The 27,752-nt window shown below is 34.2% G+C and overlaps 1 protein-coding gene across 1 annotated transcript; it reads left to right on the top strand.

Annotated features, from left to right (window-relative positions):
- The first annotated feature begins 1,045 nt into the window (after window positions 1–1,045).
- LOC101222413 (DNA polymerase zeta catalytic subunit) lies at window positions 1,046–27,752 on the top strand. The gene is given in 28 exon segments (XM_011650528.2): window positions 1,046–1,374; window positions 1,730–1,812; window positions 3,010–3,067; window positions 3,614–3,663; window positions 3,771–3,883; window positions 4,055–4,097; window positions 5,357–5,425; window positions 6,395–6,556; window positions 6,672–6,843; window positions 6,968–7,059; window positions 7,206–7,595; window positions 8,578–10,057; window positions 10,322–10,528; window positions 10,758–11,083; window positions 11,917–12,059; window positions 12,551–13,136; window positions 14,321–14,467; window positions 15,467–15,742; window positions 17,163–17,270; window positions 18,517–18,722; window positions 18,901–19,204; window positions 19,486–20,103; window positions 20,995–21,149; window positions 22,598–23,269; window positions 24,076–24,193; window positions 24,676–25,028; window positions 25,385–25,483; window positions 26,173–27,752. Coding segments are annotated over 28 exon segments (8,451 nt in total). The 5' UTR covers window positions 1,046–1,262; the 3' UTR covers window positions 27,482–27,752.

Here is a 27,752-nt window from a genome sequence, read left to right as displayed (position 1 = left end):
TGAATATATATAATTAATAAATGAAAATTTGTCCATAATAAAATATTTTATAAAATATTTACCTTTATAAAAGAAATATAAACAATTTTCTAAAATAGTAAAATAAATTAAAACATTTATCAACTATACTAAAATTTTAAATTATATCAATTGATAGACTTCTATCACTCGATTGTCATATGAGTGGTTATTTATGTATGTTATAGATAGAATTTGAAAATTTTGTTATATGTGTTTGTAAATATTTTGTCAATTTTGTAATTTTTGACGATTTATCTAAAAATAATTGTAATAAATATTGTTTTCATTAAATAGTTTGTCTTTTTTTAAGTTCCATAATAAATATAATATACAAATATATTAGGAAGTTTTATTATATTGGTAAATTTTCTTTGTAAATTACATCTTCTTGGGAGAGAGCTACAGACTACTCACAAATTCTACTGTTTTAGTTGGATATTTTAGAAAAGAGTAAAATAAATTAAAATATTTATAAATTATAACAAAATTTTAAATTTTATATAAAAAATGATTGATTTATCTATTTATTAATACCACGATAGAAACATACAAATGTTTATCTATATTTATTATTAATATAATTAATATTTTGTCAAATTTACTATTTTAGATAATTCATTTTGAATGTATTATTTAAATATTTAAATTTTGAAGTATTTTTAAAAATAGCAAAATAAATTAAAATATTTACCAGTTATAACAAAATTTTGGATTCTATCTATCTCTAGAGCATATTAATCAAGCATATCAATCACTATCATCCATCACTATTCCTAAAATAATATTAGAGTAAAATATTTTTTACTTAATCTAAAAGTGTAAAGTTGAAGTGTATTCTCTATAAATAATAATAAAATTTTTGGTTACACACTGTGCATAAAAGTATATAATATAAAGGGGTTTAAGTGCAATTTACAAAAAGAAATTGGAAAATTTTGTAAAAGAAAATATCCTTTGTGGTGAATAGTGCAATTTGAGTTTTACTTTGGCATCAAAAGATTGTCGTGGAAGTTTCCATTATTTACACAATCCTAAAAAGGCTTCTCCACCGCGCCATTTTTCTTGCGCCAAAAAGTTCACACAAACGGAAAGCAAATTGCTCTTCGTTCTGGGACAGCAATTCACCAAAATCCACCAAACTCAAATTCACCTACTTATCATCAATGAATTTTCATTATTTCTTTATCGTTGTTAATGATTCTACATCTTTGTATTTGTTCCGGTGAATTGGAAGCAAGGCAATGGGGGATTCTCAATCAGAGTCGCGTGTCTTCAGTGTTCGGATCGTTTCCATTGATTACTATCTTGCGCCTCCAATTCCAGGCCTCGACATTTCCTACAGTAGCTTTCAAGGTAAAGTTCACTTCTCTTTCGTACTTTGTTATGCTTTGCTTAGTTTACCCACTGTCGTGTCCACAATGGGGTTCTTCTGATTTTCAATTTTGGCAATCAAGGGCAGGTTTAAAATTCTTTATGCAATTCACAGTCTTAAGTCAATGGTAAAATGATAATGGGAAGAGATTCTATACTCTGTTTTTATCTGGTCGTTCTCTATATGGCTACTAGTTGAGCTTGACCAAGGAGAGTGTAAAACATGAATGTAGATATTATTTGCTATATGTATATATTACTCCCTTTATTTTTTTATCGAGTACAAACTTAGCTCTGGGGTTTACTAATGTTTCATTTCGTATCATTTAATTTGAAGGCGGGAAGGTGAACGAGGTCCCTGTATTGAGAATATATGGTTCCACCCCAGCTGGTCAGAAAACATGCGTTCATGTTCATGGAGTAAGTCTTGTTACTGTGTCTCGAATAGGCATTTGATTATGTAAATGTAATGATAGAAAATCAAGCTTTCGTTGAGAAGAAAAGGAAGAATAAATAGCAGTTATATAATAACTATACAAAGAAAATTTGGGGGGGGGGGGGGGGGGGGAGAGGGGACCTTAGATAGTTAAACCCAACGGAAAATTACAGAAGTCTTTTGAGACTGAAGCCCAAAGAAAGGCATTGAACCTGACAAAAAAACTTCTTTTTCCAAGACCTCCCTCCCACCACTCCTCTCCAGCCAATGGCTCCCCAAATCACTTAAAGGGAAATAGGAAAAGAATTATCACAGCAACGGATCCGACCCTCATCACCAGAAGGCAAGTGTGAAAGACCTCATCTGTCAACAAGTGAGGAAGACCTCATTTGTCAACAAGTGACATCTCCAAAAATTTATTTTGAAGCAATAAACTAACTTCTCCATGTTTGATGGGTGTCATGGTTATGCTTGTCGAGGTCATGTTGGTTGTGATGTTGCTGCATGCTCATGTCAACCCCTATCTGCCATGCCTTCATTTTTTATGCTAGTTTTGTTTGCTTGCTTGTTTGTTGATGTATGAGTCCTTGCCACTTGCCATATGCTTGGGTGACACGATGAATATGCCTCAAATATCTATTATTGAAAATAAAACTGGTTGTCAATCCTCCCCACCCTGGTTGCGTGCTATCAAACTGCTACTTAGTTATATGCTTTCTAGCCTACAATTTTTTTTCCTCAAATGTTATTCAACGATTTCCAATACTTTCTTCTCTACCCCATTTTCTACAATCGTTTTCCTAGATATAGAGGTTGAGATTGTGAGTAGGCCAATTGTGGCACTGGTGTCCTGAATCTAAGTTAGGTGAGTTGCTTAAAGGTGAGAACAACTGCCACACAATTACTTTGTGAGTTCTTAAGAAGTGTGATTGTGACACTGGGCACCCTTTTGAAAAGGAGAAAAATATCCTTTGGCTGAATATCATATGGGCTCTTTTGTGGTCAACTTAGATCAGGAGAAATTATTGTATCTTCACTGAAAAAGAACTACAAACCCCTCATTTTGTCAAGTATGTACCTTTCGTGTCTTGGTGTAGTTTGAGCCCCCTTTTGTAATTGTAGTTTATCTTATCTCATAACTCAAGAACAGCTTTTTCTAAACATTTTGATTTGTTTTTTAGGTTTTACCCTATTTATATGTGCCGTGCTCAGAGATTTTATTGCCGTTGAACGACAAAGGTATGGAACTCACAAATGTGATTATAGTTTTATTTTGGTTATCAAGCCTATTTAATGAGCATGTCACTGTTATATTTCATATTATTTGTTTTTACTTTACTTTCCTGATACCAATTTAATCTATTTTGTCTGTATATAACAATAATAACATTTATTATAAATATGCTCTAAAGTTAATACTAGCATAAAGGGTAATTCTTTTAAATGGAAAAACTAGTGAAAATACTTACAAATATAGCAAAAAAAAAAAAAAAATGATGGTGGGTTTCCGGCATATGTTTGGTGTTAAATCATATATCGACCGAAGAGCTTGAGTTGATGCGTGAAGGTAAATTTAATATTATATCATCTAACACTTTCCCTCACCATGGGTTTGAAATAGATAGAAGATTCAACAAGTGGAAACCAATATTAATTAGGGAGGAAATAATATTTTAAGGGGTTGGAGGTTTAATCCTCATCCCTCATTTGTTTTATTGGAAAGAAAATCTATGACATTGTTGTGTTATGGTGCTACTGTAGCTTAAAGATTTTTATTTTGCACAGGGGAAGCTTTGGGGAATAATGTATCTCTCGCACTTGAAAAAGCCTTAAAGGTATTCTTCATGAGGACAATTAAGGCTTATGCTTTGTCTCAGTTATGTGTTTATCCCTCTTATTCTTTCATTGGCAATGACATTATTTTGGTTCTTTTTGAGCTTAGCTGAAAGGCAATTCTGGTTCAAAGAGACAGCATGTGCATGGTTATAATCTTGTTCGAGCAAAGAAGCTTTATGGTTACCATTCATCAGAAGAGTTTTTTATCAAGATATATTTGTATCCAAATGAAACTGAGCTTTTTTTTTTTTTTTTAAATTTAGATTTATTATATAAAAAATATGAATTAGTTAAGAATTGATTTATCTATCTGCTATACTGTCTTTATAGGCTTTCGTGTCCATATTAACAGTTTGCAATCTGTGATTGAATACCTTGACAATAATTTAGATATTATCCACAAGATATCACCCGTGCTGCAAATCTTCTGCTGGTATAATTTTTGAAGTTTCACTTTGCAGCCATTCATATTTCTTATTTTCCTTATGATTTACATGCTAAATTGGATGGCCAATGGTGGACATTGCAATGACATCTGTTTCTTTGTAACAGATTATGATAGTGTGAGCTGATATTTAATTAAATTCGCTTTTACCCCTAAGCTTACTTTTGGGTTAATTGGTGCTTTAAGATGACATCAGATCAGGTGACCAATGAGGTCATGTGTCCAAGTCCCTACAATGTTATTTCCTCCCCATTTAAAATTGAATTCCACTTGTTGGGCCTTTTCCATATTTCAAGCTCCTAAAAGTGAGGGGAGTGTTGGATGATATATAATAAATTTGCCTTCACCGATAAGCTTAAGCATTTGGATCAATTGGTGATTTAAGAATTTGCTTAGCGTAATGTTTTGTTGATGTATATTATATGGAGAATTTGTAGTGAAAATATGTGTCTTATGTTAGAAATTCAAATTACAAACTATATCAAGGGCTTGAACTTTTGAGATTGATGCTGTAAATGAGATGAATTTTGAGCTTAACTTTTGGTTATTTTTTAAGCCCTACTTTTAATGAAGTCTACAGCAATCTCTCTCTCTCATCATTTTCATCTGCTGTTATAATCCAAAACTAGTTATAATTAAAAGTTCTTTCATTGATGGATATTTTGTGTATTGTTTTCTACTTATTTAATAATTTTTTGTTTTCAGATTTTATTAATTGGTTGAGTTCTTAATATTTGATCTAAAACATCCAATTGATCTAAATGCACTATGAGGATTCTAGCTATATAATTTTGCACTTCTTGAGAAATATATAAATTGATTTCCAGTCTAAATACTTTTATTGTCTAAGTTTTGAGAATTCCTTTTGAGAGTTTATTTATTTTCGTATTTTAAAAAAGAATACTTTTAATAACTTTTCTACTTCCACTCCTCTCCAATTGGAAAGGTATTTTGTAATTATCATACGAGGTTTCCCTTATTATAATTTCATACTATCAATTTTCTTATTAAAAAAACAATTTTTAAGTTAAAAATTTGATTTCTAATGTTGATTTCAAGTATCTGTGTTATTTTTCTATTTAATGTTTGTTTCTGTTTCATCCAGACCTCAGGTTTGGTCCTGTCACCACACCATAACTTTAACCAAAATGTTCAATTGTACCATGTGGATGTTTTGCTTGTGCCATTTGTAGGCAGTTTGGAAAGTCTGTGTTTGGTGACTGTATTTACTCCCTTTCTTTCTCCAGAATGGTGCTGTTCTCGAGAAGAGTTTACAGCCATATGAATCCCACATACCATTTGTCCTGCAGTTCCTTGTAAGTAGCTTTATGAGTTTCAACATAATTATAAATAAGAGATACATTCAGCTACTTTGTGATTGGTAGACTAGTGGATTTCATCCAGCTTCCTGATCTAGTTGTAATTTAGTTTCTATGTTTGTTTGCCTCCCTTGTTCTCTTTCTTGTTCTTTTGGGCGTATGTGAATGTGCATCTCTTTCATGTGGTATTTGTTAACTGGTATGCTTAGTTTTTACTCCTTTTAGTTATTGTGGTGGATGTGGATGTCATCGTGGATAATCCACTGGAGGTATAAGCTCACCGTCAATTCAATTTTACCATTGGTTTTATTGTCTTGGTCTCATTAAAGCTCAATAGTGGAATTATAGCAACAATTCACTATAAAGCTAGTTGAATGAAGTCTAAGCTAGCTGTTAACTTGATTTTATATTAGCTTTTTATCTTGTTCTCATCAAGGCTGGAGAATAGTTCTATAACATAACTTAGTCAAAATTATGTTGAAGTATCAGGTACTTGACTTGCTTTTGTCTAATATTGCACCTTTCACAATTATCCTTGATTTTATTACTTACTCTAAGCACTTTGCTTATCACATATATAAAATATTATATTATGTCGGTTATTTTAAGGTACCCATCTTCAATTAGTGTATCTCCATTAGTGTGTATCTTCTATTTTGCTGTGATCATCAGGGTATTGTAAGTGGCAAAGTGACCTTGCTGCCACGATCCACTGAGATTCAGCTCTTTGTCGCTCCGATTCAAAAAATATTTTGCTGTGGTCAAAGCCATTTTTTTTTCTTGAGGCTATCATACCTGTTTTTGAAATGCAGGTTCCTACATTGCTTTTCCCTTTGTTTTGTATCATAAATATCTTCTAGTAAACAGTTAAGCATTCACTTCATTTGGTACTTTGGAAGCTTTATTTTTTTAATCTTTATTTGTGTAGCTCTAGACCTTTTGGATCTGATGTACTGTTTCTGCTAGGTTGACTATAATTTGTATGGTATGGGTCTTCTGCATCTAGTAAAATTGAAATTCCGTCATCCAGTACCAGATGCTCCGGGGAAGAAATTAGATGAGATTTTTCGGTACATGCATGAGAATCATGCAATGGACAATCCAAATTGCATGCCTTCTGATCCTCAGGTTTCCATTGTTCTTTTGCACCCCCCCACCCACTCAAAAAAAAAAGTATAACAAGATGCATAATTGAATGTCTTGATTAGGAAAGTAATCGGTGTTCTCTTGGACATTTCATTAGGCAGATACAAGTAATGAAGCAGCATCAACTTCACCAGTATGGATATCTTCTAAAATTCCAGCAGATTGGATGTGGAAATTTCCTACTGCGATGGATACCTTAGATGACAATGGAATCAATTTCTGTAAACGTCAGAGTGTTTGTGAACTTGAGGGAGATGTTACTGTAGAAGGTTCATTTAGCTTCTTAATATTTGACTTGAAAATACTTTTTTTTAACAGGTTGTGCTAGAAGGGTTCCTTATAACAGATTTATTTCCTTGTGATGCTAAGGCTTTTTAAAATTCTGTTCTCCAGATATTCTCAATCAACATTCTAAACTGTACACATCTTTTTCTCAAAACCATTCGGACGTGAAAATGGTTCAATCACTTGTATCAATTTGGGAGGTTTGACATTATCCTTTTTTTCCTCCTATTGTGTTATATTTATTGCATTCACGTGCAAAAACTGTATGATGGATTCTTTAGCTGTAATACGCAATTGGTACATATACATGCTTGTTCAGTGAAGTTGCTTCTTGTCTGTATCCCAGGAGTATAGAAGAACTGGCGTGCAGGAGGCACCACTGCCACCTGATCCTGGAAAACCATTGGCGAAAGAAGTTTTGGAGACTTTCTCACCTGGTATGGACTATGAGAAAAAATTGACCGAACTATATGAGAGACCAAAAAGTCCATCAGTGTTAACTCCACTTGAAAAAGATCAAAGGTTGGTGCAGTCCTTGACATCCTCAGTTAAGGAAGCAAATATAACTAGAGTAGGATGTTCTGAGGGCGAGTTTCTGAAACATGTTGAGGAGACAGGCAGAACTAATTCAGACTTGTTTTTCGCTTCTTCATTTGAAGATTATGACAAAATGCTGACTGAAGGAGAGAATGTTGTCCCGAGATTGTCTATGGATGAAGTTCAAGCAACTCCGAAGGTAGCTAATTGCTGTTGTTGTTCTCTCTCTCTTTTGCTTGGATGTCAATTGTCACGGTGATTCTGCTCTTGATATACAAATTTTTATGTTACCTTATGCTCTAACACTATGTTAAATTGTTATTTCACCTACTTTAGGGATGTGGTGTATCAAGTGTTTTTCGCAGTAATTCTCACAACCTGAGAAGGATTGATAAGTTGCTCTTAGTCTTGACTGTTTTCTTCCTTCACTACATTCAAAGGGGGGTATGGGTGTAATTTGAGGATCATTCTTCTTTCATACTCTATCTCAGTTTCTTTTCCTTTATCACATGGTCTTATCAGCCCCTTGCTCTACTTGAACAATTCTTCGATGTCTATAAAATATTTATAGAATGTTGTTGATGAGAAAGTTCTTGCATATTCCTCTTTACTTTATCCTTGGGAGTTTTTCTTTTCAATATTAATAGGCAAATTGCCAGGGTATGGATTTTTCAAATCATGTTGGTATTTTCTCTCATTTGTTTAAAAATAGTTGAAGTGCATATGATGAATTATATTAAAGACATCTACCATAGATGGAATGCTTTTTAAAACACTTGTTAGTTTGCTGTCTTGGTTTTATGTTTCTTTTTTGTATTCTGTTTTGTTTATGTTTTTGGTACAATTATGTCTCTAAGGTTTGTCTTTTTCTTTTTTTGCATCTTTTAGCAAATTATTAGCCTCTTTTCATTAGTTAATGAAAAGTTTCGGAATTCTTTAAAAAAAAAAAAAAAAAGAAAAAGAAAAAGAAAAAGAAAAAGAAAGAATAAAAAAATAGGTTTAGTAAGGTGAAATTTAGTGGGAACTGAATTCTATTTGGTTAGTGGTTGAAAAATGAGAAGATAAAAGAGTGATTGTAACAGTGGGAAAGTCCATTTCGAGTTGAACCAAACATTTGATTTTATTCCGACGTTGGTCATGTTTGGGTTTTTAAGCTTATTTTGGAATATTCATCTTTCCAGGCTGTCGACGAGGAGGCACTAGGACTCTTGAGATGGCTAGCTACTTCTCAGGCGGCACAAGATATTAATTCCGATGATGAACTTCTTTGCGAGACAATTTTGGGGCCCTTGTTGCCTGCAGCAAACATGGATCAAGTGCTAGAGAGAGCTAGCCAGGATTATGGTTCTGAGTCTCAAAAGGAGTGTCAAGACATTCTTGATTCAGTTGAAGATCTAGATGGATTTGAGGGGTTTAACAAGACAAAATGTTGTACCGATGATGAGCATTTTTTCAGGTCTTCTTCTGAAGAAACTATTCCCCAACTTGATGGTGCTGCAGATGATATGTTCTCTTCTTCTGGAGGGTCGACTGAGAACACACCTGATAGAGATCTTAATGTTGAGAATGAAAGATCTTCCAAACTTGCAATATTATTGCATGACATTGATTCAGGTTCTTGCAGTCGCAAAAAAGAGAAATCATTTTGGGGATCTTTACCTTTTCATGAGGCTGAGAAAGTGAATACAGATTCAAGATGTGTCAATTCTTGCAGGCCTGGCATATACACAAGTTCGACCAAAGATTCTGAGTTCGTTAGTTGCTTTTCAGGTGAAGATGGAGGGCAGGTGGATGTTACATTACAAAATGCAGATACAAGCACATATAACTCCAGGGAAGGCCATCTCTTCGTAGAACGTTCTGTACGTGATTTAATGAGGAGGAAGCGTAACTATCGAAGTGAGCCACTTGACTGTGGATATGGTAAAGCTAACAATTTTACTGTTGATAGCAGGCAAAAAAAAGTAGTACTGTCAAGAGACTTGGATTCTGAAGTGCTGCGGTCCAATGAGCCCAGCTTGAGATATCGGGATTCTTCTCATTTGATGCCATGTTTAACTAATCCAAAGGCAATCGTTAACGTGTTTTATGAAAATAAGCCCGGTTATTCTAATAGTTCCATGTATGGTAAACTGCCGCTTGTAGATGTGTGTGATGGCTTAGAACAGGCTAGCTCACCAAATGTAGGAGAAATCCCTGGATCTGAGACAGTTTCAGGTCCTTCACAAGTGTGCTTTGATCCTTGTCTTTCTGAGGCAGAGACCATAGGCGTAGGTCCTGTTTCTCTTGATGGTTGTGAAATCTTGGCTAGCAAGAAATCTAATTCTGGTGCGTGTAATGCTGATGCTCATGACAGCACACCTTCAATGCAATGTGCAGACAAGGATTATTTCTCTCCAAGTACAAAAAGAAGACTTCTTTTGGGTAATCAGAATAGTAATGATAGAAAACAAAAAGATGACGCTGTTTTGCCTGCGCTTAGTCAATCTATGCCTATGGTTACCAATTTTGATGGTGAGCAAATATTATCAATTGGTTTGACTACCTGCAGAAAGCCGCCAAATGCAGATTTGATGCACAAGGAACCCTTTGCTTCAACTTCGTCTACCATGTCCTGGAAACGTGCTCTTTTGAAGCAAAAAGATGTTGAAGGGGAAACAGGTTAAAATTCTATTTTCTTTATGCACGTGACGTTGGTACTTGTCTACCTTTCTAGATTAATTTTTGCATGAAGACATTTATCCTTTGGGGTAGAAATGCAGGGTTTATGATTTTTATATTTTATTTATTATTTCTGTTGGGAATTTGAAGTGTCACTGATCTTATGATTCCCTTCCTTGCAAGCGATAAATTTAAATAACAAGAACTTTGATGAACTTTTTCCTGCTGAAATGGTACTGACTAAAATAACCTTGATTTCTCCAGGGAGAGCTTTGGATGATCTTTTGCCATTTTTTCTAGACAGAGATAAGAATGATATTTTTGAGGAGCATGGTTACAGTTCTAAAGAAGCTGCCATGGGTGTTCCTATTCACTATCGAAATGATGGCTCCTTCATGTATATTTTAACACCTGTAAACTCACCTCCTTCTAAGAACAGTGTTCGTCAGTGGCTAACTAGTGGACAGGGAGGTGATAACCAGAACTCAACAGGGCATATGTTGTTTTTTTTTTTTTGTTTCTGTTATCTTGTTCCCGTGTGTTTTTGTGTGTTTTTTTTTTTTAATTTTTGCAATGTCTAGAAACACTAAGTTGACAAGTCTAATGCATGTAGATCCTTCATGATTAATTGGAAATTACTTTTTTAGCTTTATGTGGGCAGATGAACCTTTGAAGGACTTGTTAAATATTTCATTTGCAGCTCTCGGGATCAACTTAGGAAAAACATTAGTTGATGATCGGAACAAGCCTCTGCCTCAACCTGCTTCTTCATCTCATACTAATATAGTAATTCATGGAGGCCTGCCTAACTCATCTGCAGATGAAACATCTTTTCCTGAAAATTTAGAACCAGTTAAAAGTGGAGGAGTTACAGTAGAAGTAAGAGCTTGTGCAAGTTTGTCACAAGATATATCTCAAATTTCTGGCCCAGATGAGATATCAAAAGCTACTCCTCTCAGCCAAATTGGGTTTCGTGATCCTGCAAGTGTTGGAGGCATTCAGCAATTAACATTGTTGAGCGTAGAGGTATTCATTACATTATATCTCCTTTTTATTTTACGTTGGATGTTTGAAAATGTGCTTAATACAGGTAGCACCGTATATTGAAATACTGTTTGATACTGTTCATTTTATGTAATGAAACTTTAAATACCCTGTCTTTGCATGGAGTTTTGAATATCTTTTCTTCTGGAAATTCAGTCGGTCCTGATAGCCTCTTCGTTTTGATATGGTTTCTTGTACTTGTCTATTGGGATGCATTATTGAGATTTTGGCTCATGTTTTTAATAGCTTAGAAACTTGCTTGTATATGAGGATTTTTTTTCTCTATCTTTTTAAGAAATTCAAAATTTACAACTTTTTGTTATAGAGCATTTTGTTGATAAAATGAAAAATTACAACGTAGGAAACGTAGAGGTAGATCATAAATAAAGCTAACCAAAAACACCAAAATAATTCAACAATTAATGAATACCCCAAATAGCTTTGGAAAACAACTCAACCACTAACCCTGATTTCTCAGCAAGGAATTTCAAGTATAAATATCAGAGAAAGAATGATTGCTGAAACTTATAGAAAGGCCACAACCTAAATCTGCTGATAAATTGATAAAATCAAAATTTCAAATCCCTCTAAGCTTTTTTCATTGGAAGTTCTAGAGATTCTTTCACCCTCAAATGACCCACTTCATAGCTCTGATTGAGTTAATCCTACATTATTTTAGCCTTCTTACCATAGGATGAAGATCTGATCTTGCTTTGCTATAGGAACTTGTGCTTAATATGACACTTTTCATGTTTTCTTGGGACTTGAAGTTTCTGTTTTAATTCATTACCTCATCCTCATCTCTGGTTGTCAAGGTTCAAGCAGAATGTAGGGGTGATCTCAGGCCGGATCCTCAATTTGATGCTGTGAAGATGATAGCTCTCACTATTCAGACTGATAGTGGCCCCGTTTTTGAAGTTGTTTTAATTTTATGTACTAAAATTGATTCGTCTAAGAGGTATGATACTTATGGCCACAGTGAAAAATTTTGATCTCGAACCATTGCCTTCGTTGATTTTTTGAGTTTATGGAAAATTTTCCCTGGTTATCATGAGATTTTTGCTGCATACAAGGATTTTATGGAACGTTGATTTATAACAAATAGAATTCTTCAAGTATGGATATTCCAAATTTTATGCTATCTATTTGTTAAGATAGGTGCACATATGCACATCTTTTTATCCTAATTTGTTCTTGATTCGGTTTTGTATCTGTGAGACATTTTGTTCTTGTTTTTACTTTTTTGGGTGCTAGTGAGAAATTGTTTGGTGCATGCCTTGCTGTCCAGTCATTATTACTTTATGTACAAAGGTGTATTATAGTAATTAAATGTCCTAAATTATAAAATCGGCCAATTTCTAGAAGTAAAAAATAAAAATGATATAGTTTAAATGTCTTCTTTATTGACACACTTTTTTTTGGTGTGATAATGTATCATTTCTTTTCCAGAAACCGCTATGGGATAGGCTACAAACTTTTGGTTCATCATGAAGAGAAGTGTTTATTTCAAAGTTTTATGAAAATTATATATTTAACTGACCCAGATATTTTGATTGGCTGGGATATTCAAGGTAGTTCTCTTGGATATTTGGCAGAGAGAGCTTCTCAGCTTGGTATAAATCTACTAAATAAGATATCTAGGACACCAGATGAAGCCAAGATGTTGGATGGAGATTCAAAAACTCACACAGAAATTCCAGAAAACTTGGTTTCTGAGTTGGTAGATTTTGATTCTACTGTAGTAGAAGATATGATAATTGAGGATGAATGGGGTCGAACACATGCCAGTGGGATCCATATTGGTGGTAGGATTGTTCTAAATCTATGGAGGCTTATGCGCAATGAAGTTAAGCTTAATATCTACACGCTTGAAGCTGTTGCTGAAGCTGTTTTGAGACGTAAACTACCTTACATCCATCATCGGGTATTAACACAATGGTTTAACAGTGGGCCTCGACAAGCAAGATTTCGGTGCATTGAATACATGATGGAAAGAGCAAAGTTGAACCTTCAATTAATTAGTCAGCTCGATATGGTATTTTCATATTATTTTTCACAAAATATCATAGTTTTTTTGTAAACATATGGATGTAGGTTACTGTATCGGCTGGCACAAGTAACTTTTTGTGTGCATTTGAAAAGGGGTCTCTCTCAAAACAGTTCATTATATGTTCTTAACTTTCATGGATCATGTAGCATGCATGTCCTATACCATGGTGGATAACTATCCATCAAAAAGAGTTTCCATCTTTGTAACTGAAAGTGGAAATATTAGAAAAATAATTTTTCCCATTGGCAGGATAAGTTATTTTGTATTAGAAGTAGATTTGGTAGAGACCAGAGAGCACCACCTTTTAATTATTTTGCCTCTCTTCATCTTGCAATAATTTTGGTGTCTGAGTTATATGAAAATATTAATTAGCTAAACCAAAATATATTGTAAAAATAAGATTTTTAGTAAGAAAATATAATTTAAGTGCTTTATTTTTTTGAATGAGAATTTATCACTTTAGGGTAGGAGAGGGGACCCTTTTTTGTTTGTTTTTTCTTGTTTTATTTTGTCATTATATGTTAATGGATAAATCTTAGCCCCTCCTTTTGAGATTAATGGTGCTTCCTTTGGTGAATGGTTTTTCGATAATTTATGATACTTATGACTAGAATGAAATCGGAGAAGTTCTTAGTTCGTAGAAGGCAATTGGGAGAATTACAATAATCTTTCTTATTGAGTTTTTCCCTTGGGGTTTTTGCTTCTAAGATTTTTTGAGTGGATTTCTTCTTTCTTTGATTAAGAATAATTGGATCCATTTCTTAAATTAATATATGTTGCATTTATCTTTCTGGAGTTCAATGCACACTGTAAAAGATATTGGCAAAACAGGAGTCTTTTTTTATAAAGAAACTATTAGATGATATAATATTGAATTTGCCTTCACCCATTAGCTTTAGCTTTTGAGGTAGTCAGTGAACTAACAAAACTTTTGATCGACAAAATTAAAAGACACTATTGTTCAAATTAAAACAGAAGAGTGTTAAAAGTTTGGCTTTGTAGGTTGGTTTTTTGGTTTGGGTTCAGCATTATCTTTTCCTCCTTTCTTCATCCTATATACTTTCAGTTTGCATCTCTAAATTGTAATCTCTCTTATGCATCTATTTATTTACATAAGCAAATTCTTTCATTCACATGATGACTACTTTATCACAATGTGTACCTTGCAGATAAATAGAACTTCAGAACTTGCTCGTGTGTTTGGCATTGAATTTTTTTCTGTTCTATCTCGAGGCTCACAGTATCGTGTTGAATCTATGTTACTAAGATTGGCTCATAGTCAAAATTATCTGGCAGTTTCCCCCGGGAATTTGCAGGTCTGAATCAATGGTCATTTGCTCTTTCCTGAATAATTCTGATAATGTAGGAAATTGTACTACGACTTCTTTATGTTTATTTTTTCTACATTGTTAATGTTTTTATCGAAGGTGTATTTTGTGATAATTTGTTAGCATGCATCTCATCATATTACCATTTAATGATTATTTTTCACAATATATTAGTAAGAAATTAAGTTGGAGAAGACAAGATTGAAGCACCCTTCTCTCTTTTTCGTGATCGGTATACCAGATTGAGGCTGGGGGACAAATTTAATCCTGATGATATCAACCAGAGATCTGTTTTCATTTATATTCCCTACAATGAATATTAGTAAGAGAGACGGGTGCATAATTTTGTCAATTATTTTTCAATATCGGTATACTAGGTTGGGGGTAGGTGTTGTGCTTTCTTTCAAGATTATTGTGAATTTGATGTCTGTTATTGTACATAATTTTGTCAGTTATTTTTCATGATCATTACATTGTTTGCTCCGGCAAAATTGTATCTACAATCAATTTCCTAGTGTGTTTTTTTTAACTTGCTGCGAATATGGGTCTGTGTGAGTCTCCTTTTTTAGGCTGTTATGGGTCATGGGTTTATGCTACTTCTTGAGTTTATATGCATCTGCCCTGTTAAATGGCAGTTTTGCAATGGTTCTTCCTAGACATAATTGGTTGCTCAAACCGAGGACTTCAATAATATATGACTCTCTTAAAGAAAAAGTTGGAAATTTTGTATAAGAATCAATTGATTGGTAGAATATGTAAATACTGTATTTTTCTTCTTTTCTCTCTCCTTTCTTTAAAATCTTCATTCAAGGATATCAAGGTGAATTTCATTACATAATTATAACCCAAAAGTTCTTCAATGCTTAGTGGCCTTTATGCCTTTTCAGTTTATCATCTAATCTACCTTTTCGTTTTTCCTTTTGTTTATTATATTTATGATTCCATTATGATAACATTGTTTGTCATGGCATGCTTTTCTTTTGTTAGGTCGCATCTCAACCTGCAATGGAATGCCTGCCACTTGTGATGGAACCTGAGTCTGGCTTTTATGCTGATCCGGTGGTTGTTTTAGATTTCCAGTCTCTTTATCCATCCATGATAATTGCTTACAACCTTTGCTTTTGTACATGCTTGGGAAAAGTAGTGCCTTCAAAGGTCAATACACTAGGGGTTATTTCATATTCACCAGAACAACAGGTTCTCAACGAACTGAAAGATCAGATACTGTTCACTCCTAATGGTGTAATGTACGTAACACCGAAGGTAGTTCTCTGAAACTAGGTCTTTATATGATAATATGGAATATAAAGAGTGACAATATGGAAAATGAAGAATATTTCAGTGGGTTCTACAGGCCTAGCTAATATTTTTTAGCTGATAGGCAGTTTCATATATGATTACGATACCAAAATAGTTTTATGTTGTAGGTATTGATTCTATTAGCTTTTGGTTTAGTGTTTTCTTTCCTACCAAGGAGGTTATTGATAATTGTTTTTCGACCTTGGCAAGCATCTATTTTTCTTTTTTTTCCTGTTTTGTTTTTTTCCCTCTACAATGATCTTTTTTTATCACATTTACTAGACAGGAGAATGAGGAGATGTATTAATGAAGATGACATTAAATTCTTAGCATTGTGTTTACTAATATAATTTGGATTTAGAACAACGAAAACATGTATGATATTTCTAATTTTCTAGTCGACCATTAAAAGAATTTTACAGTACAGTTGTTTGGTTGTTTGTCTTTACTTTTTGCTCTTTGAGCTTTAGTCTCATTTTCCTTTATTTAGAAGCTTGTCTCCGTTTCAAAAAAAGAAGTACAGTTGTTAATTCTATTAAATTTTGGTTTAATGTCTTCCTTTCTACCATGAACGAGGTTATTGATAGAAATTCCTTTCGATGTTAGCAAACATCAATTTGTTGTTTTGTTTTATTTAATTTCTTTATGATGATATTTAAGGTCTCGTTTACTTAGTAGGTTCGGGGCTGAGCATTGTTAAGATCAACTTACAAAACCTTCGTTATCAATGTCCTGTTAATGGCTATGTATTTTTGTAATATTTAGCCCCTTTTTTATTATGGTTTTACCATATTTTTGGCTAAATGGACCACCCTTTTTGTAACTCCATTTCTGGACTGTCGGGTCTTTATCCTATCTCTTTCGTAGTATTTCACATATCAACTTTTTAATGAAAAAATGGAATAAAATTTTTAATATTGCATATACTAATATTATGTTAGAGTTGGAATAAAGATAAAAGGCATCTTATCATTATTTGTATTGTTATTGCTGCTATTTATTTATTATATTTTTTTTTTTGTTCACAAACGAGATTCGGTCTTAATTAACTATGGGACCTATTGGGTGCGAGCAAATTAAAACTAATGAACCGCATCCCATTAAAAAAGTTATGAAACCCATTACAAAAGTAATTAATTAAAGAAGGATGATAAAAGTTGTAGAAACTAAACTGTGGGATTGATGAATTTGAAAATTGGAATGAGATTAGGGGATCTCTCTCTTTTTGGATCTTGGACCTACAGATTTTATAATTATCGTTCTGATGAGTAAATCCACCCGTAGGTTTTTTGTCTTATCACTAATGGTAGAAAACACTAAAAATCCTATGGTACAGTTGTATCAAAATGATGACATCAGTGCTTTGTTCTCCATTATTTCTCAGGTTCGTAAAGGTATATTGCCTCGTCTTCTGGAGGAGATATTATTGACTAGAATCATGGTAAAACAGGAAATGAAAAAGCTGGCTCCATCACAGAAAGTTCTTCAGAGGGTACGTCTATTTCATACTACAGCAGTCTTTAATCTTTTAGTAAATCATTGCTGTTGGTAATAAGAATAATTTGCAAATGTATTGATGTCTTTGTTTTTATCACATGTTATTGATTTTTAAAAACTATTTTATCTATGAACAAGATAAGAGTTTATAGATGTTTTCGATTATATAATGCATAACATGCATTTGATTTTTCCAATATGTGATCAGTGACGTACATGAAGAACAGATGTGATTTAAAACCTTTAATTTCAGTTTTAGTTAATATTTTATGAATGTACATTTAACCTTCTTCGTTTGTGTGTTTTTACTTGAAACTGGCGTATGGAAAAGTAGCATGACTAGTTCTAGCACCGTTTCGCAGCCAATTGGTTTTTGAGTTTTGATTCCTAAAATTGAGTTTATGGTTACTATCTCTATCTATAAATTTATTTGTTTTCTTATCTATTCTCCACCAACATTTTCAACAACCAAGTCAAAATTTGAAAACTAAAAAAAAAAAAACAGTTTTCAAAAACTTGTTTTGTTTTTAGAATTTGACTAAGAATTCAAGAGTTTCTTTCTGAAATGTGAAAACCATTGTGTGAAATCTAGGAAAAAACCAACACAAATTTCAAAAACAGAAAACTAAAAACAAAGTCTTCTCCAAGTGGGGCCTTAGTAATTGAAATTACCCAAATTCATTAACATTTAACTATTACTTTGTAAAAGATTTGTAACTTAGTACTTGACACATATTGAGCGTCTTTTATTGAATAAATAATATATGACAGAATACATTAAAAAATTTCACGTCAAACAATGTTTTTAAAGATGTTTGTTGTGGATTTTCTTCTTCTTGGCCTGTGTTTTTCCTTTGTGTTTGTCTCTTATTTTTTCTGCTATTTGGAAATCTTGTATTTTGGAGCAGCATTGTCTTTTCATTATACCAATGAAATGTTTGTTTCCTAAACAAACAGTGTTTTTAAAGATTTCTGGTACCTGAAAAAGGCTTCTTTTTTTTTTCTTTGTCTCTCTATATTTTAAATATTTATTAAAAATATCCGTGTTTTTTTTTTTGTTTGTTTTGTGGTCTGCAACTAAGTTGAACATTTCCTTCGTGACATTCAGTAAAGGAAGTGTACATAAAATTCCTTGTTTCCTTGGATTACCTTATTTCATTAGTGCCTCTTGATCATTCCATGAATCACAGATTCACACTATTACTAGTGCATTGCTGAGTCTGATTTATTACGCTTCCCAGGTATTTAATGCTAGACAACTTGCTTTGAAGCTAATAGCAAACGTAACATATGGCTACACAGCGGCTGGTTTTAGTGGTCGTATGCCTTGTGCTGAGCTTGCAGATAGTATTGTTCAGTGTGGTCGCCGTACACTAGAAAGTGCAATCTCATTTGTTAATTCACAGGAGAAATGGAAGGCTAAAGTTATTTATGGGGATACTGACAGGTGTGGTATCTAATTAATTTTGACCAGTATGAGTTTAAACTGTGTTGAGCTGACAGCCTAGTAATCAATAATTTAATATTCTAAATTTCTTACCTTTGGGCATTATTTTAGAGTGGGGAAATGGGGTTTTCTTCAGGATCTTCTAGGTTTAAGTGCGTGCTTTTCCCTTCTCATGCAGCATGTTTGTTCTTCTAAAGGGGCGTACAGTCAAACAGGCTTTTGGGATTGGACAGGAGATTGCATCTGCAATCTCTGCAATGAATCCCAATCCAGTCACACTTAAGATGGAGAAAGTTTATTCTCCTTGCTTCCTTCTCACTAAGAAGCGTTATGTTGGCTACAGTTTTGAAAGCCCTGAACAAATTGAACCCACCTTTGATGCTAAAGGCATTGAGACTGTACGGAGAGATACTTGTGCAGCTGTGGCAAAGACAATGGAGCAATCATTGAGGCTTTTCTTTGAACATCAGGATATTTCGGAGGTGCTTTCTCTATCTGTCGCTTCCTTTGAAATTGGTTGTCAGATAATGTAACACTCGAGGATATAAAAAAAAGTTGTCAGATAATGTAACTACCAATCATATATATTTATAGCTTTTAAGTTTTAACTGCTGTTGAGATTTGAGGCCACTACAATGTTTGGTATGAGGGAACGGAATATCTAAAACTTCAAGCCAGCTTAGAATTACTTGTTTTGCTAATTCTTAATGTTGAATTTCTCAACTATCTGCTTGGGTGATTTAATCAGTTTTTCAATGCACAGATCAAAACATATTTGCAGCGTCAATGGAAGAGGATTCTTTCTGGAAGGGTTTCAATTCAAGATTTTGTCTTTGCAAAGGAGGTACGGCTGGGTACATATCGCTCAAGGGGTCCATCCGCACTTCCACCTGCAGCAATTGTGGCCACTAAAGCAATGAGAATTGATCCGAGGGCAGAACCACGTTATGCGGAGAGAATTCCTTATGTTGTAATTTATAGGGAGCCTGGAGCTCGCCTTGCAGATATGGTTGTTGATCCAATGGACCTTTTGGCTGTGGATTCCCCCTACAGATTGAACAGTCTATATTACATCAACAAACAAATAATACCTGCCCTGCAAAGAGCTTTTGGTCTTGTTGGAGCCAACTTAAATCAGTGGTTTTTGGAGATGCCTCGTCCTGTCAGGGAGGTTTTTTTTAAACAACCTGTATCAGCTGCAAATCCTAACCGAACCCGGATTGATTATTACTACCTATCCAAGCATTGTATACTATGTGGTGAGTTAGTCCAAACCTCTTCTAATTTATGCAACCAGTGTCTACAAAATGAGGCTGCATCTACCACTACGATAATCAGAAGAACTTCGAAGTTAGAGAGTGAAATGCAACACCTTGCTGCCGTAAGTACCATTGTAATATTCTTCCATTTTATTAGGTTTCTTGGTTTCTTTGGCTACACCAATCTGCTTTCAACAGAATTTGATGCCCTTGTAGCATGCTCTTTGATTTACTTCATTAGTTTGGTGATTACTAAAGTTTGATTGACGAACATATATGATCCATTTTATAGGAAAATTTGCAAAAATCATCCATACAATATTGCTAAGCATAAAATGTAATGTGGATTAGTGTTTGATTTTAGTTTGTTGTTGGTTGGTAGGCTGAAATCTATTGTATTGGTACACTTTTGAATCATAATAAGGATTTGTCTAGACTCTTTGATACCTGGCTGCATCACAGTTGCACCCTCAAACTACCCTTTTTAATTTTCCAAAACCATAATAACTAGATACTACCATCAAAACTCCATTTGTGGTAGGCTGCTTTACCGTTGCACCCTCAATCTTCCCTTTTAAAGTTTTAAAGCCATTATAACTGCAATCGACTTTTTTAGGAAAGTTCCTTCCCTTAAATTTTTCCTCTTGGTATTCTTTTACCCTAGGATTCAAGGGTTTTCGAATCAAGATATTAATTGTAGTTGGGAGAATTTTAATGCTCCTTATTGATATTTTAATGCTCTCTTATTTTTAACCATCCTTTGTTCTGTTACCATTACTGTTTGAATCTGTTCTTTGTATATTTTCTCTGTTAACATTCTATCTTGGAGCATTAATCTCTTTTCATTCTCTTGATAAGTTCGGTATCCTTTTCAGAAAAATGGTAACATTTAGTTAGTTTAGGAGTAGTTGTCAATTTCACATGTTAATATAGTTTTCCAATTACAATTAACAAATCCCTTATGGTATGTATGGTTTACTTGCAATGAATTAATAGGTATCATCTCTTTACAGATATGCCAGCATTGTGGAGGAGCAGATGGGATTGTGGAATTTGGTGTGAAATGTACTTCACTCGCATGTTCAGTTTTCTATGAGAGGCTTAAAGCTCAAAAAGAATTGCGTGGTCTTGTTGCTGTTGCTGCACACAAAGATCTATACCCAAAATTGCCAGTTGAGTGGTTCTGATTTCTGGCTTCTCAAAGTATGATCACAAAATCTTCCAATTTTTCAAAGTCAGTCTTTCAGCCTCAGGTACCCTACATTTGTAGGTCTCCATTCCTTAAATAACTTAGCCTTTAGAAGTAAGTGCCTACTAGTCACCACGTCGTATACACATAGCCCTAACCCTGTGTTGCGACTCTAACTTATTACACTAACCATATGAGCGAACCACTAACCATATAAGCAAACCACACTACGACAAAGAAGACTGGCTAAGGGGTGTCCTACAAACAAATCCCGCAATCCATGCACATGGGTGGGTGACCTAGACAACTCCTTGGTGCCAAGACAAAAGATTATGGTTTGGAATTAGCCCCATGTTTCCTTGTATCATATGTTGTTTACCTACTGATAAGAAAGGGATTTAATAGGTACATATATTTTTATTTCACCAAATGTATAAATCAATATAGAAAGTTCGTTTTTGATTTTGATTAGGTACATTTGCTTTTGTTAGGATCAAGTCGATTGACAAATAAAGAATTAAACTAAAAGTTCTTTACTTTGATTGAATTGATGTGAATGCAAGGTTTTGATACAAATTAGAAAGGCAGGTCTAATTGTTATATGTTAAAAGGCTAGAAATGTATTAGTAATAGGTCAGTATGTTTCATCTCCAATTAAACACTTTTATTGCAGTGAAATGATGGCAAGTTTTTCTTACATATTTAAATATATGATTTTAGGCTACAAAATGATATCTAATGGATTTAATTTCGTTGATTCACAATCTATGCTTCATCATTCATTGGTTTAATTAACATACAATTGAACATGCAATTTCTCAATACATTTATAACTTAACTCGTCATAACTTAACTCGTCAAAGCATTTCGGAACATTAGGTATTTTAGGTTGATATTGTTCATGGTATTCTTAGATAAAAAGGACTTGAGATACAATTTACGAAAAACGAAATAGTAGATTATTGGAATTAAAGTTGTTAGAAAGTTTCGATCTTCCAATACAATTTATTAAAATTCGACAATTACAACTATAACCATTTAAAACCAAAATTTCTAATTTCATCAAATTTTTTTAACCTAACTAAAAGAGCTCACTAATATTTGAAAATATGAGTGGACTTAAAAGCACTCTTATTTTTAGAATATAATGAATTTAAAGAGAGGTTTTTAAGAATATAATGACTAATTATATATGATTTAATTGCTAGGTTATACTCAAACTGTGATTTATAAATTAATTAAGTATTCTTATGTTAAGTGAAATGAAAACTAAAGAAATAGTTCTAAATATATATATATATATAAGAAAAAAGAAAAAAGAAAAAAGAAAAAAGGAAAAAATAGTTTCCTCCTCCCTCTCGTTGTTTGTTCCTTTGGGGCTTTTCAGGGTTTAAGCTCTTACCTTCTTGTTCAGTCCTCCCATGGAGGATTTTAGGATTTCATCTCTAACATAGTCCCCTCTCTTCGACAATGACTTACTCCCCCTTTTCTCTCCTCTTCCTTAAGCGTCTTCCCTTTTCCTCTAAAACCTCCAATGCTCCCCTTTCTTCCCCCCTCCTATCTCATCTCCTTGCAATCGGAACATCCAAGCGATTTTTCACCTCTCAAATCTCTTCGACTCCCTCACCACCTTCCTCTGATCCGAAACCCAATTCCCTTTCAGCACGGATGAGCTTTATCTTCGATCAAATCGATGCCATTGAAAAAGAGCGCTCTCAGAAGGACCAAACTTTGCAGAGAATTCGAGCCTGGCGTGAATCCAAAACTACCCAGAATCCTCCCCTTGGTGATAATGTTAATAATTCGGAGCCTGCTTTGGAAGTTGACGAAGGACGTAAGGTGGAAATTGTGGAAAAGAAGAAGAATGAAATTGAATTGGTGCATCCTTGGCGAGAGTGGATTGAGTTGATGGAAAGGTTAGTTCAGCAGAATTACTTTGATCATAGGAGGAAAAATGAGGGCAAGATGGTGGAGAGAATGGGATTCAGTGCCTCTGACATTGCTTTGGAAGAGGATGTTGGGTTGGATTTGTCAAAGGATTTTACGGCAGTTTACACTGCGTGCCTGAATTTTGGGAAGGACCGGTTCGACATTATGAGGTTAGTACCTCTGCATTTCGACTTCAGAATGTGAAAAAAGTTTGACAATACTTGTTTTGTGATTGTACTTGATTAATGTTGATGCTACAATAATGGTAGATGTTAATATTATCTATTTTTAGATTACATTTCGTTTTAAATTTGGATAATTTTGGATTGGTTTAGGCTTTTTGTTTTGAGTGGGATGTTGTTCAGACAGTTTCCTGGTGCATGTACCTGCTTTTGAACTGAATGTTCTGTTTTCTCTTTGAAAAATGTTGAGTTCTATGAAATATGTTTCGTCTGAAAGTGTTATTATATCATGATCTTCTGCCCTTTTCTTTTTCTTCTCTTCCCTTTTTGTGATTGTGGGTGATGATAGTTTTGCCACTTTTTTTGAATAAAAGATATTTCCAGCAGTCAAAGAAGAAAACTTAAGAGTACCATTTGTGGGTAGGATAAGTGGGATTATAGACTTTTAGTTTCTCCCCTTTTAGCTATGGTTTTCTGTGGGTTATTTGTATTCTTTCATTTGAAAGTTAGTTTCTCCTTTGAAAAATGCTGCTGAGGTTATCTAGAGCACACCTATTTTGATAGTTTTAGTAAGTTCAAATTGAACTTTCCACTTGATTTAAACTTTTTTACTCATTGATCTGCTTGTCCTTCTTAATCCGAGTGTTAATTTATCTTTGTATTCGGATTAATCAACCATACTGATAAATTTTCGTGTATAACTAATCCTTATTTTGGAACTGTGTATGTAAATTTCCTGAATAGATGAGTTTTTTATAACTATACTCGTCCAAGGTCTAAAGCTTTTATTGTAGATCGTTGTCGAAAAAAGACATTCAAATGTTGGTTGGTTTTGGGTGCCCAAGTCCAGACAAGAAGATTGTTTTCTCTGCAAAACTGTTGAGGAAGCTTGTTCATCTCGATGAAGGAGATGTGAGTACTTCTTTGCTCGTTGTATTTGTTCCTACTTCTTAGCATGTCATGAAGTAGGGGAAATGGTCATAATACTGAAAATACTTTATTTTACTTTTAACTTTATCATCTCTCTCCTTTTACAGGTTTTTGGCTTATGTAGTTTTTTGGTCACACTTTTAACTTTCAAGTTCAACTAGCTCTGTGTTGAATTCTATGTTAGGTACAAATCTTGATTAGGGTTTACAGTTGGTTATCTTTCTACATTATAATAAAAATTATTTTCTGGTAGTAACAAACTACCATAAATTTGGATAATTTTCAGATATTATTTTCCTCTTAGGGTAGCTATTAATAATAAAATAATATGATTTTTTTTTCCATATAATAACATTTAGTCTTAATATCCATTGGAGATGTTATTTTCTGCTGCTCGTTTGACCTAGCACCTACATAATCTAAATTACTTTCTTTTTTATGCTCTGGATTAATTCCGTTTTCAGGTCTGCAGTTCCTGCAGTTTAAGAAATTCTTGTGAAAGAGCATATTTGGTGACTAATAAAGAGGACGAGGCACGCACAATCGATATAATGCGAGTTTTATTTACTTATGGTTTTGATCACATGAATGGAACTGTTGTCAATGATTCCCTTCTGAAGCGGAAAACTGTTAAAGCAGTAGTTCGCAAATTGCTTCATCAGGTTGTCAGGTTGGGTTCAGTCCCAATAGATCCTACTCTCACTCCTCCTGTAATGAAAAAGCCTCCACCAAAAGTGAAAAAGCCTCCTCCTCCTCAAAGGAGGCGAGTAGGACGTGATGATGTTGAGATGAAAAAAGGGGATTGGCTTTGTCCCAAGTACGTATTTCTTCCGATCAATTTATTGTCCAAAGTATTCAACTTTTTATTGCTGGAACCATATTATGCTTTCTTTGAAGTTATGACCTTATGGAAATGGTATATTGTTCCATATGTAAAGCTCATATGGTGTACTGCTTAGAAAATTTAAACCTAGAAACTTATAATATCATAATTTTTTATACTATTATGTTATAGACATCTCTAGCGTTAAACTACTGTGTTTTTGCTTTTTGCCTTTTGTAAATGGCCTGTGCTAATGGCAGTTGCCAAAATTGTGTCATATCTGTAGTTTTCTCAGTGCCAGATTGCGTTTGATGTCTGTGATATAATGCAAATTAACAAACTACTTTCAGGTGTGACTTCATGAACTTTGCAAAAAACTCGGTGTGCTTACAGTGTGATGCCAATCGTCCCAAACGACAGCTACTTCCAGGAGAATGGGAATGCCCAGAGTAAGAATTTTCACATCTACTTAATTGTTTCTCCATTTAGATACTTGAACTGTATCTGTATAATTATTAATGGATGCCATAGTTACTCTTTCTACAGTATAACTAAATTGCTGAGAATTGGTAAGAGGGTCAGCTTTAATTGGTCTGGATAATTACACATTTTCTTGGGTTAAATCTGGGTCTGCTGGAGCGTTCTTGGACATAATTGGTGTGAGGACGAATTATTTAGGACAGATAAAAGGGAAAGATTATTACTTTATTTCCTAATTTAAGAAATAAAATTAGGAAGAAAAAGGAGGGATTGATGGAAGCATGGTTGAATGTTCAATTGTGAGCGACTTCACTTGACCTTTTGTTATCATTATTAATTTCTAGTCACTGCTTGTGCTTGCTAATATCATGCTAAAACTAGCTAGGATTTTTAGAAGAAGATGCCTGATGAGAAATAAAATATATTATAAAAAAATTGAAGTGGCTAATTCTGAAAAAACTACTTTTGAAGTAACGAAAGGCTAAGATCATAGTGAATGTGAGAGTGGATAAGAACATTCCTTGCTTCCACTGGTTTGATTGTTCAAACTTCAAACCACAGCACTTGATGATATTGTATAGAATAAAAAAATTATGATTTTGTGTAATGCTACATCAGTCAATGCCTAATTCTTTTTACCTTTTGTTATCTGTGGCAGATGCAACTTTTTAAATTATAGGAGAAATATGGCATGTTTCCATTGTGAATGCAAGCGACCAGCTGAAACATTTTTAGATAATGAAGAACAAGAAAAACCGCATGATCCGTCAAAGTTTGAAAAGATTGCTAATAGGCAGGAGGTCTCTAATGCCTGGAATTTTGACTTTGATGATGATGAGTCAGATGGGGCAGATGTTGCAGCTTTTGAGTATGCAGATTCATCAATTGCAGCCGAAGGATCTCGTTCAGATATTCAAGCAAGAGGAAGCAGAATTGGCTGGGATCTTCCGGAAAGACAGCACTCTGATGCTGGAAATAGAGGTCCAGGTGTTGGATTTGACGACTTTGTCGACGAGGAGGATGATATTGACAGTTATGAACTAGATAGCTCAGCGAACAATTCAGCAAGTCAGCTTCATTCAGTTAATTTTTCGGACATTGAAAGAGACTCGGGGTCAGAAGACGGTAATGAGGACCATAGACCTGGCGTCCGAGCTTACAATAAACGTCCAGCACGTCAACAAGCTCGCTTTTCTGGTTCTGAGGACGATGAACTTGATTTTGTCTCTGATGACGATACTTCTGTTTGGAAATCTAGTCATGTGGCTGGTCCGAGGCAGAAAAGTAGAGACAAGGGCTTGACAGGTCGATCAAGGAGGGGATTAAGCTATGGTTCTGATGAAGAATTTGGCCTTGATTCCGACCTTGATGAGGATGTAGATGAAGGTCCCCGAGCTAGATCAAGTAAAGGAAAAGATTTCGACTCAGGTAGGAAGCAATTTCAAAGGAGAGGAAGTTCTCGAATGGAAAGGGGCCTATCTTCAGGATCAGATTTTGATGATTTTGATAGAGGTATGCGTAGACAAGAATTGAGAGGGAATCAAAGAGAAAACAATAGAAGAGAAAGCAACCAGCGAGCTCGTGGGTTTCAATCTAACAATTTGAGGAATGATAGAAAGAACACATTTCAAAGAGAAAATAATAGAAGGGGAAGCGACCACCCAGCTCGTGGCAAATTCACAAAAGGGAGCGAGTTTCAATCCAACAATTTCAGGAATGGTAGAAAGAACACGTTTCATGATGACTTTGATGACAAGCCCCACCGGTCTCGTAGTGCTAATTCAAGATTTCATGGGAACAATCATGGTGGACGAGGAACTTATGGCTCAGAAGCTGACAAGCCAGACTTTCGGGGTTCCAAGGAAGGTTACAAAAAACATCGACCAGAAAGGTATAATGAATACGATACAGCCACAAATAAGGATTCTGGTCACTTTAGAAACAGTAGACGTGTTATTGAAAGATAGAGCCTAAACGAAGCTTGATTCATAACTTGGGTTCGGGTTTGGGTTCAATCTTCAGTGACCCTTTGTTAAGAGTTATATTCAACAGATTTCATATTCACATCACTGCTAACCAAAGATCTCTGGTGCCGTTGCTGTAAAATCAATCCTGTTTGATTATGTAGTGTTTTACTTAAATCACACATAATCTCTAGAGAGCAAGGCATTTGAGTTTTTGTATCAACTTTGGTTATATGATTGGGTTATTAATTCCTCACTATCTTTTTTTTTTATA

Source organism: Cucumis sativus, chromosome 2 (assembly GCF_000004075.3).
Source record: "Cucumis sativus cultivar 9930 chromosome 2, Cucumber_9930_V3, whole genome shotgun sequence".
Taxonomy (NCBI): Eukaryota; Viridiplantae; Streptophyta; class Magnoliopsida; order Cucurbitales; family Cucurbitaceae; genus Cucumis; species Cucumis sativus.
Note: the sequence above shows the minus strand (reverse complement) of the source record. Positions and strands in the feature narration are given on the sequence as shown.